Source organism: Melospiza melodia, chromosome 3 (genome assembly GCF_035770615.1).
Source record: "Melospiza melodia melodia isolate bMelMel2 chromosome 3, bMelMel2.pri, whole genome shotgun sequence".
Classification (NCBI taxonomy): Eukaryota; Metazoa; Chordata; class Aves; order Passeriformes; family Passerellidae; genus Melospiza; species Melospiza melodia.
This window is the reverse complement of record NC_086196.1, coordinates 133,256,477-133,274,620: the sequence shown is the minus strand read 5'-3', so window position 1 is coordinate 133,274,620 and position 18,144 is coordinate 133,256,477. Positions and strand designations below refer to the sequence as shown.

The 18,144-nt window shown below is 36.1% G+C and overlaps 1 protein-coding gene across 2 annotated transcripts in view; it reads left to right on the top strand.

Moving 5' to 3' along the window:
- The window catches only part of ATG5 (autophagy related 5), a 73,559-nt gene that overhangs the window by 35,791 nt on the left and 19,624 nt on the right, over positions 1–18,144 (top strand). For both annotated transcript variants that reach the window (XM_063153097.1, XM_063153098.1), the window contains exon 7: positions 10,850–10,967. In XM_063153097.1, coding sequence (XP_063009167.1) covers positions 10,850–10,967 — 118 coding nt within the window. The remainder of the gene's footprint in view (positions 1–10,849; positions 10,968–18,144) is intronic.

Here is an 18,144-nt window from a genome sequence, read left to right as displayed (position 1 = left end):
GCTTTTTAAGCCTCTTGTCATGAGACTTTCTTATCAGTACTGAAGTTTGTTTTTAGTCATCTTTTCAAACGCTGGCTGATAGCTTGATAATCCTCAAGATTAGTATTGAGGTTAGGGAGATATAAAGGGCAAATGTGAAGTTAATCTTTATAGGATATTAAACCACAAATGATTCAAGCATTGGTAGAATACAGGTGAAGTTAGCTGCTACTTGAAACTTCAGATCTAAAAAATATTATGGAAGAAGTTGCAATGCAATACCTCGTCAAGGAAGGGAACTAGAAAATATGCTGTTGACCTGAAGAGGGCAACACAACACAGCAAGTTTCAGCATTTTGTTGGCTAGTGTAGAATGGTCTTGAACAGATCTGTGTACAATATCTTCGTTTTTTCTTATTTATTGAAAATGACGCTTTCATAAAGGACTTGCTGAAAATAGACAATTTGTTTCTTAAAAACTTCCTTTTACAAGGAAGAAGTTTGAGTGAATAGGAAGATCATGTGAGAGGGTGATTTGTGTAACAGCTGGGCTCAGCTGAATTTCTGCGCTGAAGAGAAACAAATGGACTCTGAGTTTTTCTAATAACTGATGGTTTGGCACTAAAGAAACAGTAGCACACTTTCACCAGTTTTAAATTGCTTCAAAATCAAAGCTTCATAAATAAGAAATTTTAAAAGCTTTGTTAGGTAAATATTTTTCCTTGTGCCTCATGACTGGGGGAGATGGGGGGAAGAGAAAGAAACATTTCTATCGAGTGTTGCACAGGGGCAGTGTGATCCTTAAATACTCATTTTCTGAACTGGGATGTTTTGTTCTGTGCTGAAAGTAATAGCAATTTGACTAGTTCTCACCTTGAGTTGAAGGTCACTGTCACCACAGTCCCACCAGAGGTTCCGTAATTGCATAAGCTTTTCTTATGCATCACAGTGCACACTGAAATGAGCTGGCTCAAACCAGTGCTGCTAAAGATGACTTTTTAAACGTATTCTGTATTAAGGAGTGCTCATGCAGCTCTCTTGAAAGACTTCAGGAGCCCCTGTGCAAGTTCAGCCTTGTGCCTTTAAGAATCTTGGTACAGCATGGGAGCTGTCGATCAGAGTTTCAAAGAAAAGTTCTGAGATGATAAACTGTATTTGTTGTCAAAACGTGACTAAAGTTTCCTTAAATATGCCCAGGTTGTCTGTAAAACTGTCAATCTGCCTAGTTCAAAGCTGTTGTAAAAGTTGCACAGTGCTCAGGGAAGGAGATGCAGAGGAGATGGAGCTATAAAACCTCGATTTGCGTTGATTCTCAGCTGTGGTTGAGCTGTTACCAAGCTGGATGGTTTTAAACTAGTTCAGGCCTGTCACTAGGAGCTACAGTAATTCTTCTGGGTTGAGCGTAGATGTAGCTTGCATACAGTGAATAAAGTAGTTTTGCTTGTATGAGAAACAGTTTGTTGAGGTTCTGAGATAATTATACCTAGTTTTAAAAAAATTAGGGATATACTGGATTCTGCATATTGGGGGTAAAATAGGTAGTATTTTTTTTAATCCTTTTTTATCTTGCAAGATTTAAGTTACTTGTAAATCCCAGAAGAATCTAAGTATATGAAAAACCAGTAGAATCTTACTAGTTACTAAATGAAGTCGAAGTGCATCTTGAATTACAGTGGAATAATGAACAGTTTGTGTGGGGGAAAAAAAGTCCATTGGCAATTTGAAAGTACCTTAATCTTAATCTTTGAAAGTATCTTAATCTTAATTGCACCCTCCAATTACAAATTGGTAGTAACTTTTTAACCAACTGGTATTGTATAAAACTCTTCAATTGTTGTCTTTTCTTTGAATTGTCTTATGATAATGGAGTTGAGTGTAAATAAGTTTGGGAAAGTGTTCATGCTACAAGTTTGAATTTAAGCCATGAGGTTTGAATCCTTGTGGCTCCCTAAACTTTTTCATTAAGGTGGTAACCTTGTAGATTTATATATCATCCTAAATTTGTTAAGAATGTTAGTGTATGTATGCAATTCTTTAAAAATTGCACTTTTTACCTCATCCTTGAATCTTTATTCTTAAGAATATCAATACATTGAGAGGCTGTAATGAAGACAATGAATGAAGCATTAATTCATTTCATTTGGGTCTGTGTACAGTTACTCACAGATCTTATAATTTAATTGCATTGTTCTTTAGTATAATGCTACTTGTCCTCATATCATTGAAGCTGATCACTTTGCTTTTCCATTTCACATGCTGTAGTCAACACTAAGTGATTTGCCACTTTTATCACATACTGTGTAATGTGGGCAAGTTCTTAGGTTGTGGCAAAAGGGACTTTGCCTACCTGAAGCTTACCTGAGCTGTATTCCCTAGAGATTGGCTCTTGTACTCTGGTGTAGTAGCAAAAAAAAAAAAAAAAAAAAAAAAAGTTAGTTGGTGAGCAGCTAATTTCCTCAGAAAAAGGGAAAAGCTGACATGTAATTTTTTCTTCAGAGAAATGAGGGATGTCATCTTCAAGGGTCATTTCTGTGGCTGTGCAGCATAAGCAGTGCCTGTGGAACTAAGCCTAGCTGTCCTGTCATGCTGATGCAAAACTCTGCAGAGATGAAAGCCACAGACAGTACCTGTTTTGACTTATCAATATCAGCATTTCACCTTTACTTATTTTAAAATATAATAGGTGAATAAAGCAGGTTAACTTGTGCACAGAATTGAGGATAAGAAAATATAGAAAGTGTTCTGGTTTTGGAAAGTACCAAGACTTCCATTTGCATTTTCCAGAAGACTAAAAGCAAATTCTCAGGTAAATGTGGAATGGAACAGACCTATGAGGAAGCACACTCTAGAAATACAGTATGAATTAGCAAACAATTTTTTAAAAATTTTTTTGTCCTTGATTATAGGAGCTCCTTTTGGTTAATCATTAGTGTAGAAAACTACAGCAATTATTGGATTTAATGGTTTGAAGTAGCTTGAAGAGATTTATTAAGTATTGTATTTTTCACTGCTCTTAAGCAAGCAATGTAGTGTTTGTTTTTGTGGATGTAAATCCATTTCTAAAGTTGTTTGCTTGATAGGTAGTCCGTATTCAATTGCTCAATTTTTAAGTGAGGCTTAGGTCTGCATGTGCACATAAAGCACTGTAGCTGTGAAGAGCACTATTGGTTTGTTGTCCCTGACTCTTCAGATGTCTTGACATGTTACCAGTTACAAATACAAATTCTTTCCTGGGAAGGAAATGTATTACTTTGAGGCCATGCTTTTATTGTAGGTGTGTTTTTCTTCTCAGGGCTCAACAAAACTGCCTCTTGAAGCTGCTTTTTGTGTTCAGTCTCTGCTGTTTCTGGCTCTGTGATGGTTGCCTGCTGTCTGCTCTCTGTGTCTTAAGTGTTGACTTTCTTCTGCTTCTAGGATCTGTCCAATTCACCTGACATTAAAAATAATGCAAATCCAGTTGTTCAGAGAATACAGTGCTACTTTCCCTGCACAAGAAAATAATTTGAAAGACCAGGCAACAGCCAGAATGTGATTCAGCCATACTTGTTAGGCATTTTGAGTGGTACTTCTGCAACTTTTTTTATGGAATTGGAACTTTTGGCAATACATACTCTTGTTAAAAATGAGCCACAAATTACTCCCTGTCATAGGTCCCACATAGCAGTGGGACCTATGACAAGGAAAGTAAATTATATCCTGGGCTGCTGCAGGATGAGCGTTTTCAGCAGCTTGAGGGAAATGATCCCTCCAGTTCACTCAACACTGGTGAGACCACACCTGGAATCTGGTTTTGGGCAATTCAAGAGACACATGGGGCTATGGGATGAGAGTACCATAAAGGACCACTGAGATGATTGAGGAGCTACTGAATCTAACATCAGAGGTGAAAAAAGACTGTGGGAGCTATGACTGTTCAGTCTAGAGAAGAAAAAATTTAGGGTTGGGGAGATCTCATCAATGTGTATAAATATCTATCTGAACATCAGAAAGTATTTTACGTGCAAAATCAGTGTAAACAACATGAGGCATCTTCACAAACAGTTACAGAAACTTAAGCAATGTCTTCAATTCTGAAGTGTCACAATGCACTCAGGCCATTAAATTTTTAATCAGTTTGTTAAGGGATGCTTTCTAACTACACATATCTTTTTCAGATAACTAGAACATGTGGTAGGACATTAACTTTCAAATGTTTTATATGGTTCTAATTACTCATTTTGTTGCTATTATGTAAAGTTTTTTCTAAAAGATTGTAAGGAAGCATTCTCTGCCAGTTTAAATAATATGGAGAAGGGTGATATTTTAAATGGTTCTTTAATCTTTTTAAGGATGAGCAAGTAATTGCTCTCAACAATGTAAGGGAGAATTAGCTGAAATAGTTGCCATATTTCTCTGTAGGTTTATAATGCTAAACTATTGTTAGTTGTGTACAAAATTAGCACAGAACTGCAGTTGCTTCATAAGTATGCTCTGTTTAATGAAAGGCATAAAGGAAGACACAAGTTGTTGTCCATGAATGATTAGGAGAATAGTCCTTAACCATTCATGATAAAAAATGGTTCAATATTATTGTCTAGACATAACTGTAATAAGCTCTACTACATAAAATTTTAACCTTATTCCAGATGTGTTTATAATTCTAGTTGTGGCTTTAATTTGACTACAGTTTTGGCTAAGATACTAGATAATTTTAGCATTATTGCTTGCATCAATTCTTGACATAATACTTGCCACATGTTATGGGGGCTGTTGTTAAGGTCTGTTAAAGCTTCCACCAAGAAAACACATCATGTAATTCATCTTGCTTTTAAACCAGTGATCATTTGTGTTCAGCACCACCTAAATGTTTCTCAGTTTGTGTAATACTGTTAGGAGTGCTTTCAAGAATAACAGAATTTTCACTTGACTTGATGTTGTGATTCCTTGACACGTATGACTGATACCATGATTGCTTCCCTATCTAAGGAGTTTTGCAGAAGTGCCATTATAGAGGCACATATTTAGCATGACCATATTAAAGCAAATGTGCATGCATTCATAGAATCATCTTCAGCTTTAATCTAGTGATAAAATTCTGCACTACTAATTTAGGTGACTGGAGTTAATGTAATTAAATGTATGAAGTGTAGCCTGTTTGTCGAATCTTTTTGTTGTTGTTGTTTCAGGCCTCTTAAGAATAGTAGGGAGTGTAAAATTCCTGTCCATCATAATTAAGATTTTCCATTCAATGAGGAAACCAGAGTCCTTTTTACAACATTTAACTGTAAAAATTCTAATGCAAACTCCAAAACAGGTGAAAGGATTAATTTTTTTCTATAGTTTAAACTCAGGTATATATGTTGTAATTTTTACAACCACTGAAAATGTCTAATTTATTAGAGAGATTTAAAATGTAGTATAGGAAAAACAGGTAATTTGATTTAACATATTTGTTGATTTTATAGCTAGTCCTGCAACCCACAGCACATCCTGTCAGTGACTCAATTTTTGTGGTAATTCTGGGTAGGTGTGTTGAGAATGTCTATTCTTCTTTTTGTCTTACAGGTTTTAGTTACGTGTTGGACTTATAAAAGCTTTACTTGCTTCTTTTATTAAAAAAATAATTAATTCTGTTTTATATTGAGTTGTTCTTTTTTCTCTGAACAATGTTGTGGTACTGCAGATAAGCAGTTCAAAATTTTGAATTAATAATTAAAAGCAATGCCAGCCTTATTCAAAGCACACAAAATCATAACTAGAACATTTACTTGGTGGACTTTGCAGAGACTAAAGAAATACTAGAAATAATCTTTTTTTTTTTTTTGTTTGGAATGTTGTTCCAGTCCCAACAAGTTAAAGAGTAAAATAGAAAAATTATCAAAGGTATAGAATAAAGCAGTGGGTTGTCTGCGAGAAGCCCTCTATTACTTGGAAGATTTGAAGAGGAGAGGAGCAATGATTACAGGATAAAGACATAGCCCATTGTCATGTTTTATGCCTCTTGTAATAGAAGCTCAAAAATATTAATGGCATTTGAAAGGTGACAGATTTCAAATAGATAAAGCAAGATCATATTTGTGTGTACTTAAGCTTGTTGAGCTGAAAATCATCTTTATGAAAGAGATGGAAGGGTTTTTTAAAGGTTTTTTAAAAGGAAAGAAACAAAACAAAAAAAAACATCAACTCCCTCCCAGAAACATTGTTGTACCATCTCCACAATTAAATACTCAATGAGTCTGGTCTAATATTAAGCAAAAAGAAATCATCCTGAAATTCCAGCAAAATCCCAAAATTTCAGCACCAGTGGAAGAACAGTATTTCACATGGGGATTTGCAGTATCTTGCTTTTGGACAAGCATGGTGTTGTGATGGTTCTGTGATTACAGCAACTCATCAGGTTTTCAGTTAGTCACTTTTAAATTGTGCATTGAGATTCTTAATTGAAAACATTTCTACAAGGTAGAAATGTATGGAAAAATGTATTTTAGCAAATATTTGCATAATTTTATTTTCCTGTTCTTTCTTTTTTATATACAATGACTAGCATTATTGTGCAAACTCTTTTTACTTCTAAAGCTTCTTGGTTGAGTTTAAGCTTAAACAAAATGGTTCTATGAAATTAAGAGAGGTTTTTTTAATGTAAAGTTGTTCATCACAACACAGCACAGACTATGAATTTGACAAGTTACTGAAAATATAATGGAATATGTAGGGAGGTCTCAGCTTTTATCGTTTTAGGTTACCAGCTTATACACATGTGGGGATTGTAAGAACTTCTTTTTTACTTTGTGGGTTCAGTATGCATGGTAACTTTTATTTGTTTGAATATTGAGGAGCAGCTGAGTGTTTAGGCAGAAAAATCCAAATCCCTTCCTCTTGATGAAAATAGTGGTAACTGTGATTTTTCCAGATTAAAACCCAGTGGTTTGGGAGTTATGTTTTTCATTTTAAGATGCATCCTGTGTAAAGTATCTGACTAATTAAATTGTGGATTTCATGCAGTGTTTGATGTTGTGTTGACTCTGAAAAGGACCAGGCAAGCTGACAACTTTTTTTTTTTTTTTTGCCAGGATGATAGGGAGGAAAGAGTTACATTTGTTAGCATAGCATGTGACTGTAAAGATTGTGATCCTGTGAGGCTTTGCACTGCATTAGAGGGCCTCTTAAAACTTGCCCTCACCTATAACTCTTCTCAGCACCAGTGTTCCTGAATAGGTAACTTTAATCTTTCTCACTGTGGTGTAATTTGTTTTCACCCTCACTCTCCTATCATTGTCAGGGCTTAAAATTTCTTTTAAAAAGAGTAAAATCTTCATTTGTTCTGCATTTGTGAGATGTCGGCTGAGTGATTGTCTTCCTATGCTCATATACCTGAAGGCATTTTTTCTGCAGGGATTGGCAATTGCTGATTGACTTTCACCTATTGTATTCTGCAAATGCGTCCAGAATCTTGAACAGCTCACAGCTGCATGGAGGCTACACTGTAAAATAAAATAATTTTTAAAATTCCAAATTTCTGTTGAAGGTATGATCATTTTAGCTGGCAAAATGATAGATATTGTATTAACATTTGCTTTAGATCTGGTGTAGATTATTTAAAATCATTATCAGTTATGCAGTGATATCTTTATGGGTTAGATTAGATTTTCTCATGATTGATTAAGCAAATATTTTACAAAACACAACATTATAAAAGCAGCTATTCATGGTGGGTGTTCCTTCATGTCTTGTTCTAGTAAATGGAATCATAGAATAGTTTGGAATGGAGTTGGAAGGGGCCTTTCAAAGGTCATTGAGTCCAACCCACCTGCCATGGGCAGGGCCATCTTGCACTAAACCACGTTACTCAAAGCTCCACCCAGCCTGGCCAGGACTTGCAGGGATGGCAATGCTGGAGTAGAAAGTTGTAGTCAAGCTGGTCTTATATTGCTACACATGAAAAAGGGTGATGGCAAAGTTCTTCTAAAACTATGCTCCTGTATGACCAAGACACTTGGAAAAGTTATCCTGTAAATACTGTGGAATGTAGCATGGGACTTTTCTTTTGATTCTTTTAATGCATAAAGCATCTGCTGCTTGTGAGGGAAGAAGTGTGTAAGCATCTTGGGGTAATGCTCTGCCTGTAGGATTAGATTTGTGAACCACAGTCTTTGTATAAACAACAGGCAGTTACTTTTATCATTTTAACATTGATGAAGACCAGTGATTTTTATTTACTTTACCACATCTGTGTTGCTTAACACTTAAAATGCAAAACTGAATTCATTTTCTATAATGTTTCATGATAGAAGCTAAGGATATTGTTTGCAGCAGTCAGGAACTATGTGAGAGACTTGAGAAAATACAATTTTGGCTTTTCCCTCTTGGCATTAAATTATTATAGCTAGGGAAAAAATTGTTCTTAATTTATTAATAAATAATGAGAAACTGCAGTACACACTTGGGAAATTCTTATCTTAAAAGTCTGTTGATGATAACAACCTTTGACTACATACTTCCATTTATTTCCACTTCTACTTCAAGTGTTAAACACTTGAGAGTTATGACTGGACTTCTGTGAATATCCAATTATTTTTAAAAAGTAAACCTGATACAAAATTGTTTTGACTAAAACAGTGTTTTAGAGGGACTGGGGTTTTTTTCCTTTTTTTTTTTAATGTTTTGCATGTATATTTGTTCAGCATAATGTGCCAGAATTCACTTTTCTAGTGTGGATCTGTCTGAGGTGGATGCATCCTGCTGGCTGTGTGCCTCCCATCATTTTTCAAATGTTCAGATATTTCATTAGCACTGATGATATCCCCATACTGGTACCCTGAGGACATGGGGAAGTGATTGGAGCAGCTAGGAAACGACTTTTGATTATTCTTCATAAGAAAAACCGGGAAAATACTATTTTTCCTTATTTGAAGACTGTTAGCAAGAAGTAAAAAGTAATTGTGTGTCAACAGTTCTGCACTGTACTGCCTTGGAATTACCTCTGAGCTAGAGCACTGCTCAGGCAAAGACTCCCTGCCTGTGAGTGACAGTTGTGTTGTTCTTGTTTGTTTGAGTGATTGTTTTTTGCCCATAAACCCCCACTGGGAGAGAACATACCTTTTGATATTGAGTTGTTTCTATTTTTTAATTACCATAATAGGATGGCAGATAGTTTCTGAGAGGTAGGAAACTAAATTTGAAAGGGGCAATGGCTTGTATTGCTTGTTCCAATTAAAATAATGTGTGAAGAAAGTCTCATTTGCTGGAGCCCACTCATCCTCAATGCAGAGCACATCAGCTGCTTTTGGGAGTTAGCTGCTAGCAGAAAATTGTCAGCAACCATTTGGAGCAAGATTAAAATGTTTGGGTTGGTTGAATATGAGATTTTTAACTTCTCTGCCTGAGGTGGTTGGTTTGGGTGGCAATGTCAGGTTACCAGGAAAAAAAACTTTGCCTACCTTTGCAATGTCAGGTTCTTGCTGCCCCGGAGCTGCTTTTACAGATACCCAAAGACAGCTACCTTAACAGAACCACAATTCTTAAATAAGTTCTGAAGATCTGATAAAATTCAATTTGGCCTGGGACATCAGGAGCAACAAGAGGAGCTTCTATGGGAATGTCAGGGATAAAGGAAGGCTAGAAAAATTGTGAGCCCTCTCCAGAAGAAATGGGACACCTGTTTACCCAGAACGTGGGGGTATTCAGTGTCTTTTTGCCTCATTCTTCACCAGCAAATATTCCAGCCAGACTGCCCAAGTCCCAGAAGGGAAAAGGAAGAGACTGGGAGAATAAAGAAGTGCCCAATCTAGAAGATCAGATCCAAGAACAGCTAAGGAATCTGAAGGTGCACAAGTCTGTGGGACTGGGTGAGAGAAACCCCAAAATAACTTGAGGAAAGTGACATGTGAAGTGGCTAAGCCACCATCCATCATATTTGAGAAGTTGTGGCAGTCCAGTGAAGTTCCTACTGAAATGTAACCCCATTTTTTAAAAAGGGAAAATAAGGAGGGCCTGGGGAACTACAGGCCCCAGTCAGTCTAACTTTAGTGCCCAACAAAGATCATGGAGAAATCGTGCTGGAAACTGTGCTAATGCATGTGCGGAATAAGGAGTTCTGCTTGATCTGCCTGGAGAAGAGAATGCTCCAAAGAGACCTCCCAGTACCTAAAGGTGCCCTGAAGAGAGCTGGGGAGGAACTTTTTACAGGGTCATGTGATGATGGGAGAAAGGGAATGGCTTTAAACTGAAAGATACGTAGTTGAAGTAATTCGGGATTCCTTTGCATATCTGCAGCAGAAGTGGGCCATATATGTTCTTTACATATGACTGATTCCTTAAGTGGGTAGAAGATTCTTGGTTGTCTGTCAAAGCACAACACTTGCTTGTGTAAGTTGATAGTGGTTCTTGCAGCTGAAATAGTTTGAAATTTTTGATATTGAAAAAACTGAGAAAAAAATCAACTGTTGATCTGTAAGGGTAAAGTATTGCTTTGGCTTGGCAAAATATATAAGGATATGTTGAACTTCTAAGTTTGTGCTCACTGCTTGTTTTTTTTTTAAGTTAAGGATATATTAAAATGGTTTTTGTTAAAGCAGATTGTATTCCCATAACAGAAGATTTGGGGCTTTAAAAAAATAATTAACACTGTTGTATCCATGACACTATCTATGAATTATCTTCACAGTTTTTATGGAGTGACAGCTTACTTGTAATTGTTAATAAACAAAAATTTCCCTGCATTTCATGATATGAATGAAATGCAAGGCGTGAGGCAGGGGGAATGTGGAAATACCAGATGTTTCTTCTGGTGCAACCTTTAGTTCTGTCCTATTGTGTACCTGTCTGAAGTGCTAATACTACATATTTGCATGGTCCTTTAATTGTTTGGTTTGATTATTTTTTATTGAAACAGGCAACAACAGAGAGACCTTTTATACAGAAGCTATTTCGACCAATTGCTTCAGGAGGACAGTTGCATACCTTGGGAGACCTGCTAAAAGATGTGTGTCCTAGTGCTATCACCACTGAAGGTACTGCAGAAATAACTTTTTGTCCCATAAGATAATTCTTTTTCTGTTGATTTATTGGGTTTTATGGTAGAGGGGTTTTTTTTGTTTTGTTTTGTTTTGTGTTTTTGTTGTTTTTTTTTTTTTTTAATATGACTATTTTGGAGAGAGAACTAAAATGTCAGTACCAGAGTTTCAGATTTCATTCATTCCTGGCTCTTTACTGTGCCCTGCATGGTTTCAAGAAGGTAAGATTGAGTCCTTAGTCATTCCTAAAGAATTAATCTCTAGAAATTTTATTCTGAAATTCCTGTACTCTTTTGCTGTTATGATGGTCATAGTAGAAATATCTACATTATCTTCTGCACTTTAAAAAAATTAGGAAAGTGTCAGCAGATTTTAAGTTACCTTTAATTTTGTATTCCAAAAACTTTTTATATGTAAAATTCCAAAACTGATAGAAATTGCAGATGTTTTCAGAATGCTTTTTTTTGTTCTTGAAGTCCAACCTTCTAAAATGTACCAGTAAGAGATTTTTACAAGTATATAATAGTTTATTTATGATTACAAATTGGTATTGTGTGAGCAATCACTGTAACATTATTCCAAACAATAGCATTTGTTGATCTGCACTTATTCAGGGAATAGGATTTTTTGGATGTAATTTTAGTCTCGAAGCTTACAAGTATTGTAACTATGATACACGTTTTGGGGGGGGATAAATGTAACAGTTATGTACTCTGCAAATTAAGATCAAAATTATTTAATGCAAAAGGTTTTTAGTTTGTTCTTGCTGTTACCTTACCTGTAAATGAGGAACTTAAGAGAAATGTGTGATATTCTAGAGAAAATCTTGGCACAGAATTTACTGGTGTAGTATCAGCATCTTTTAACAGCGAAGCACTGAATTGGAAATCAATATAAAATTCTGCAAGATTTTGTTGTACACAGAAGTTGCTTCATTCAAAATTAAACAGTTGTCACAGATTTCTCCCAGTATCAGGATCTTAGAAATTCACTGAAATATCAAAGTACATTTTTTTTTACCCTTGTTTAATACTTGTTAACATATGAGAACAATTTCCAAAAATAACAGAAGGTAAGAAAAATATGGAGTATTGCTAACCATGTGTCCATTTTTCATAAAGCTCTTTTAAATTTTGGAGCATTATTTTAAGTAATGCTTTCTACTAACTGTCCAAAAGATAAAGGGAGATACCAATGGATACATGAATGTTAGCACCAGCAAGTTTAACCATCTTTAAGTACTTAACTGTCAGTATCATACACACCCTACTGGAAAGGTACAGAGGGAATTTTAAAAAATCATCAAGAAGGATGGATGCATTTTAACGTGAAAGGCAGTTGAGCACAAATTAAAGAAACTCATAAGCATTTATGCACAAGTTATTCCAGGATTTAAGGGATGACAGTTTTTATATAGATTTGCCAAAGCTGCAGATGGTGAGTGTGCTAGTTAACTGCCCTTATTGAAAGTGTGAATGTAATACAATTCTATCTGAATAGCAGTGATGATGCTTCCCATCAGTAGGCCTTCTTTTCAGATGTTGACAAAAGCACCAATCTTGGACAGCAGAACAGAAACAGGCTGTGCTAATTGCTTGCTTTGTTTTTGTTAAAAGCTAAAAAAGCTTGCATTTATTCAACCTGGACAAAAAAAAAGTTGGAAAAAGAGAAAGTAGGTACTGTTCTTACACATAAAAGGAGGGATGTGAAATTCAGTGGGTTTTGGAGTGTTGGAATGTGCTTCTCTGTTACTGTATACATCTGTTTAACTTTGGCCCAGTTTTCACTGAGCAACTTGCAAACTTCAGAGTTTAATAGATCTGGTCCCTCAGATGGGTGTGGGCTATCCAGAACTCGGCACATTTTCTCTTGTAACACAGCTTTGTGTTGCAGTGTCCTTCAGTTGTTCCTCCTGTGTTGTGGGCATTCTCCCCTTCTGGTGTGCTGGAGAGCTGGGGAAGCTGTCTGAGCTAAATGCAGAAAACAGCCTGGGCTTCTGAGGAGATGTGGGGGTAGGCTGATACACAGAGCCAGTGAAGGGGGGGTAAGAGTCTAAGCAAGTAATTTAGAAGAAAATGACAGATCTGGGAATCATTAAATGTGATTGGGAGAGTGACTATAAACAGTGTGGCAGAATGAAAGAGATTGGGGCAAAAGCCAAAACCTGACATAATAAATGTGAACACCTGGACAAAGTAAGTGGGGTAGGAGATGATAAAAGGATGAGAGAGAAAAAGAATCATGTTGCTTGTGGAGCATGCACAGAGCTTGTGCAAGGCATCTGTGAAAGGATGGTGAGTAGATATCCTGCTGGCCAGGTGATTCAGAGAGGGGATTTGGAGAAGCAAATTGAATCAGAAGATGAAAAGAAAGGTAGGTTGTGCTGGCAGAATGACAAGCTGCAGGTGAAGAGGTGGTCAGGTGGAGCTGGAGATTGTCAGATAAAGGACTGAGGAAAGCCTGTTCAGGGTTTGCTGTACTGGAGACAGGAATACAAAGCAGAAATTTAGGCATGGCAACATGGAAAGACAAAAAGGAAGAAGCAGAATTAGAACAAGACAGAGGGATGATCAAGAAAGGTTCAGGCATAGAGGGGAGTGACCTGAAAAGATGGATGCCCATGACAGATGTGATTCTTACTGCTAAGCATCATGGGCAGGGAAGGACAGTGCTGGTTTAGGCTTGACTGCTGAGGTCATCATACTCTGTTCACTGATTATTCAATTTAGCCAAGAAGTGAATTTGATTATTCTCTTGCTTGACTAAATCCACTCATTCATTATTCAAATGTAATGTGCACTATATTAAGTGTTCATGCTCTAATATAACTTTAAACTATTAAAAAACCAACTAACTCACCAGAATGTTCAGTGCCATTTTTGAGTTTTGCCTGTAGAAATATTAGCAGCCATAATGAGGAAAAGCATCACCCTTTTCCACCAAGTAAACTCCTGAGGCTGCAGTACCACAGCACATCTGTGCTATTGAAGTCTCCATGAAACTCATTCAGTAAAATAATTTTCTCTCTGATGCTGGATCACTGAGAATTTGACAAATTTGCTATGTCAACAGATGTTCCATTAGTTCAAAATACAGAGGAGATATGGGTTTAGGAGAGTTTAATTTACAAGCATGTTTTGGAAACATGGGATACCACACCTAAAGTTTTTACTTCTGAAGCAGTTGTCTCCGTTTGAAGTTGAATACTTGAAGTTTAGAAGGTGTCAGAGCTGTAGACTGGCTGTACAATCATAATTTCTTCACATACTTATATTTACATTCTGTTGATAATCTCTGCCTGTCATCTCTCTTTGTCTTCTCTGAGACTGTTGTCTTCCTGCCCAGGCTGGGTGTGTTTTAGCATCAGGTGTGTGGAATGAAAAATCACAATCCTGATTCTTGAAGGAATAAATCAAGAATGAATGTGTTTCAAGAAGTATTATAATTTAGGCAGCTAAATACTGCCTTTGAGAACAGAATTTAGTTCTTTTTTCCCCGGAGAATTCATTCATATGTAATAGCAGGCAAGCTGAGTGTTACAAATCCACACATTTTATAGAGAGGAGCATCAGAAAAATCCAGTGATCAGCATGAGTGTTCTGCTGAACAGTTTGCTTGCTTGTGCTTGAAATCAGTGAGAGCTCTGGGCCTCTGAGTGTGCAAACCCTAGACACTTTCTGAAGTAAAGTTTAGGCCTCTCATAACTATTCTTTTGTCCCATCCTCCAAAAAACTTATATTTCTGGCTATAATATCGCTTTGACTTCAATTTGTGATCTCTAAAATGATGATAATTCAGGAAACTTGTTAAAATGAAAAAGGAAAAATAGATTGTAGCCAGACATTAAAAATTGTCCTCTTTGGACCTTACTTACTGTCTTCTAGTATTTTTCTTGTAAACTTGTATGTTTTGTCTTAATCTACACTTTATTCTAGTGGAGACATTAAAATAATATTGTAACAAACCAGAATATATTATCAAAGGTTTATTAGAAAATAATTTTTAAAATTTCATGTCTGGATTTTCAAACTATTCAAATCTAAACTACCAAAGTTTAGATTTACTTATTTTTTCTGAACAAAGGAAATTAAAGTAGTATCTCATGAAAAGTATGCTTAAAGATATAATAGATACTGGATAAGCAGGTTTCTAAAATCTTTTTAATCTTCTTTTCAAAGCCATTTAGATAATTTTCCAATTAACCTCCCTCTTTAGTGAATTGATTCTGTGCTGACATTAACTGCATCCTTTCTTCAGTGCAACACAATCAATATGAGTTTTTTCTTTCTGTTTTTCTCCATCTGTTGACTTTTTTTCCCCCTTTTCCTCTTTGGTTTTCTCTTTTCCAATGACTTTTCATTCAACTGGAAGCTTCACGGTGATTGTGGTGGTCGCTTGTCTGTGGTGGCATCCGTAGTGAGCTTTGTGCCGTGGGAACCCAGGGAATTTATGGTTTTCAGACTCAGCATTTGTAGCTGTATATTGAGCTGTTCCTGCTGCCAGATTCTTAGGGACCACCACAAGAAGAGGGGAGGGAAGGGTTTCAAGAACCACCCACAGTGTCTATATGCCTTTGCTTTAGGAAGCATGGATATAATTAAGTCTTCCTTTTAACTCTGCTGAGAAAAATGTTTCAATGAAAAAATGTATTTATATATATATATGTGGATTGAATATATGCATTGGTTACCAACTGTTGAGAACACGGTGTAAAGAGCACTGTCAAAAGAACAGGTTGAATAATGACATTAAAAGATTGATAGTGAAAATGGTCTCTGTAAAATGCTGTGTCAATATTATTTTGGACTGTTGTAGACTGCGGGTAGTTGTTTAGAATACTGTATTTTATTTAAATTAGCTTATGAAACTATTTATTCAAGGCTTTTATTGTTCGTTGAAGTGCTGTAAAAAATCAAAACTTTGAACTGTTATTATCCCAACCCTGTGTCTCCTCAAACTGGTCCTTTATTCAATTTTATATATACACATAATCATATTTTTAATAAAATATGTATGTGTGTCTGTAATTTTTTTTTCTGCTTAATAAGTTCTGTACAGTGCTTACCTTTCTGCTAAATAGTTTCATCTGATTAAGCTGTTAATAAGAGAAAAACTGGTTGACCAAAGACTTTGTTATGGGTGTTGTTATAGCAAAAGCAAAGAGTGGCTTTTGTTTAGAGTCCATCCTCTAACTCTTCAGATTTCAAGGAGCATTGGCTTTATCTTCCCTTGTCCTCCGTCACTGCAGTGGAGTTGGAGCAGTGTGCACAGTAGTTGGGAACCCGTTTGTCAAAATATGTATCAGGCATTTTAAACATTAGTAGTAATGGTCAGAAAGTGTAAAGAAAAGCAGTGAAATTAGAACAAGCACTAAGAAGCCAGTGTAGTTCTTAAAACTATTGGCAATTGCATTAATCGTCTTGACTATAAAGGATACCCTGTTTTTCTAAAGCAACAATGAGAATGCCTGTCTTTGTTAGTAGCAAACATAGAATGATTTGGTTTGGAAGGGATCTTAAAGCTCCTGTATTTCCATCTCCTCTGCCATGGGCAGGGGCACCTTCCACTATCCCAGGTTGCTCAAGGCCCCATCCAGCCTGGCTTGGAACACTTGCAGGGATTGGGCAGCCACCGCTTCTCTGCACAACGTGTGCCAGGGTCTCGCCACCTGCTAAGTAAGGAGTTAATTCCTAATAGCAAATTTAAACCTGCCCTCTTTCAGTTTAAAGCCATTTCCCTTTTTTCTATCACTTTCTCTCCACCTCTCTTGTAGGCCTCCTTTAGGTAGTGGAAACATTTAAGAATTCTAAGAATAATGAAATGTTCAGAGAACCTTCAAGGAAAACGCGCTTATTTTCACTTTGTATTACTCCTCCTGCAGTACTGTGCAATACTTTCTTCCAGAAGGCTAGGTTAGAGCAGATATAATATAACCCTCTCTGATTTTGTGTCTGAGTAAGTATTTAGACAGCAAGTGTGTTAAATCATCTGTTTTCTCATTAGCTGAATATTTATTCTTTTTACATGGTTCCTGTTTAGCTGCTTCATAGGCAGTGGTTGTGGTTATGTGGCAACAGAAACAGTAAGACCAGGTCACCACCTTCCAGTGAACATTGATGCATTTCATTTGTTTCAGTTTTTTTCTTTGTTCTGGTCTTCCTGTGTTGACATAAAGTTTGAGAAGTAGCGAAATCCTTCTTGTCATGTTTAATAAATATAAAATCAGTATTTTCAAACTAATCCAATAATCACTTCTTCTGTATTGTAGCCTGCTGTAGTCTTTCTTTAAGGCATGTTATATTTTTGTGTTTAGTTACTGAACTGTATTTTATCAATTACACAGCAGTTCATAAATCAAAGTCACCTCAGTCTGAAATTTTACTATGGATAAACCTATATTATGTATTAGTATATTTTTATTTACTGTATTTCCATAATTATTGTTTCATTCAGTTCGTCTAAAGACTGCATACAACTGAAATCAATATGGGAGCTGTGTAGTAATATAGATATACTTAGCTTGCTATTCATGGACTACTATTCCTGGCTGTCTAGAGTTTTTGGAAATCCTTCCTGGAAGATAGGCAATTTAATTTCAATTTTCAGTCTTTAAAACATAGCAAGTTCTGTTTGAATATATTAAACTATATAAATAGAAACTATTAAATATAAAATCAACTATTAAATATATATTCTGTTTGAATATAGTAAACTGTGTTTAGTTTTCAGTTGAGATTACCCTCTGTTGGAGGAGCATGTATGTATCTGTTTTAGGTTTGCTTCTCCCTAGTAGTTCATACTCCAATCTGAGGCAAGCTGGTCAGTTGGGTTTTTGGGCAGTGTCTTATTATATTTGATCCTGATAGCAGCATCAAGAAAGAAGGGTACTTATTTTTCAGTTCACTTTTCAACTTGCATTGACCTATCTTATTTTCTGTTCTGTCAATATCTCTTCTTTTTCCTGCTCATGTTCCTTCATCATCTATTCCAGTAATAGCTCTTGCTGTCCTTTGTTACTCTTTTAGTATCTGCTTTTGGAACCTCTAAAGCTAGCTTTCTTTTGACTAAGCTCACTGTCATTTATATAACTAATTTTGCGGAGTTTCAGACCTTAGCTGATTTCCTAACAGGAATAGATCTTGTTCTCTGGGATAGTAATTAGTCAACAGTCACT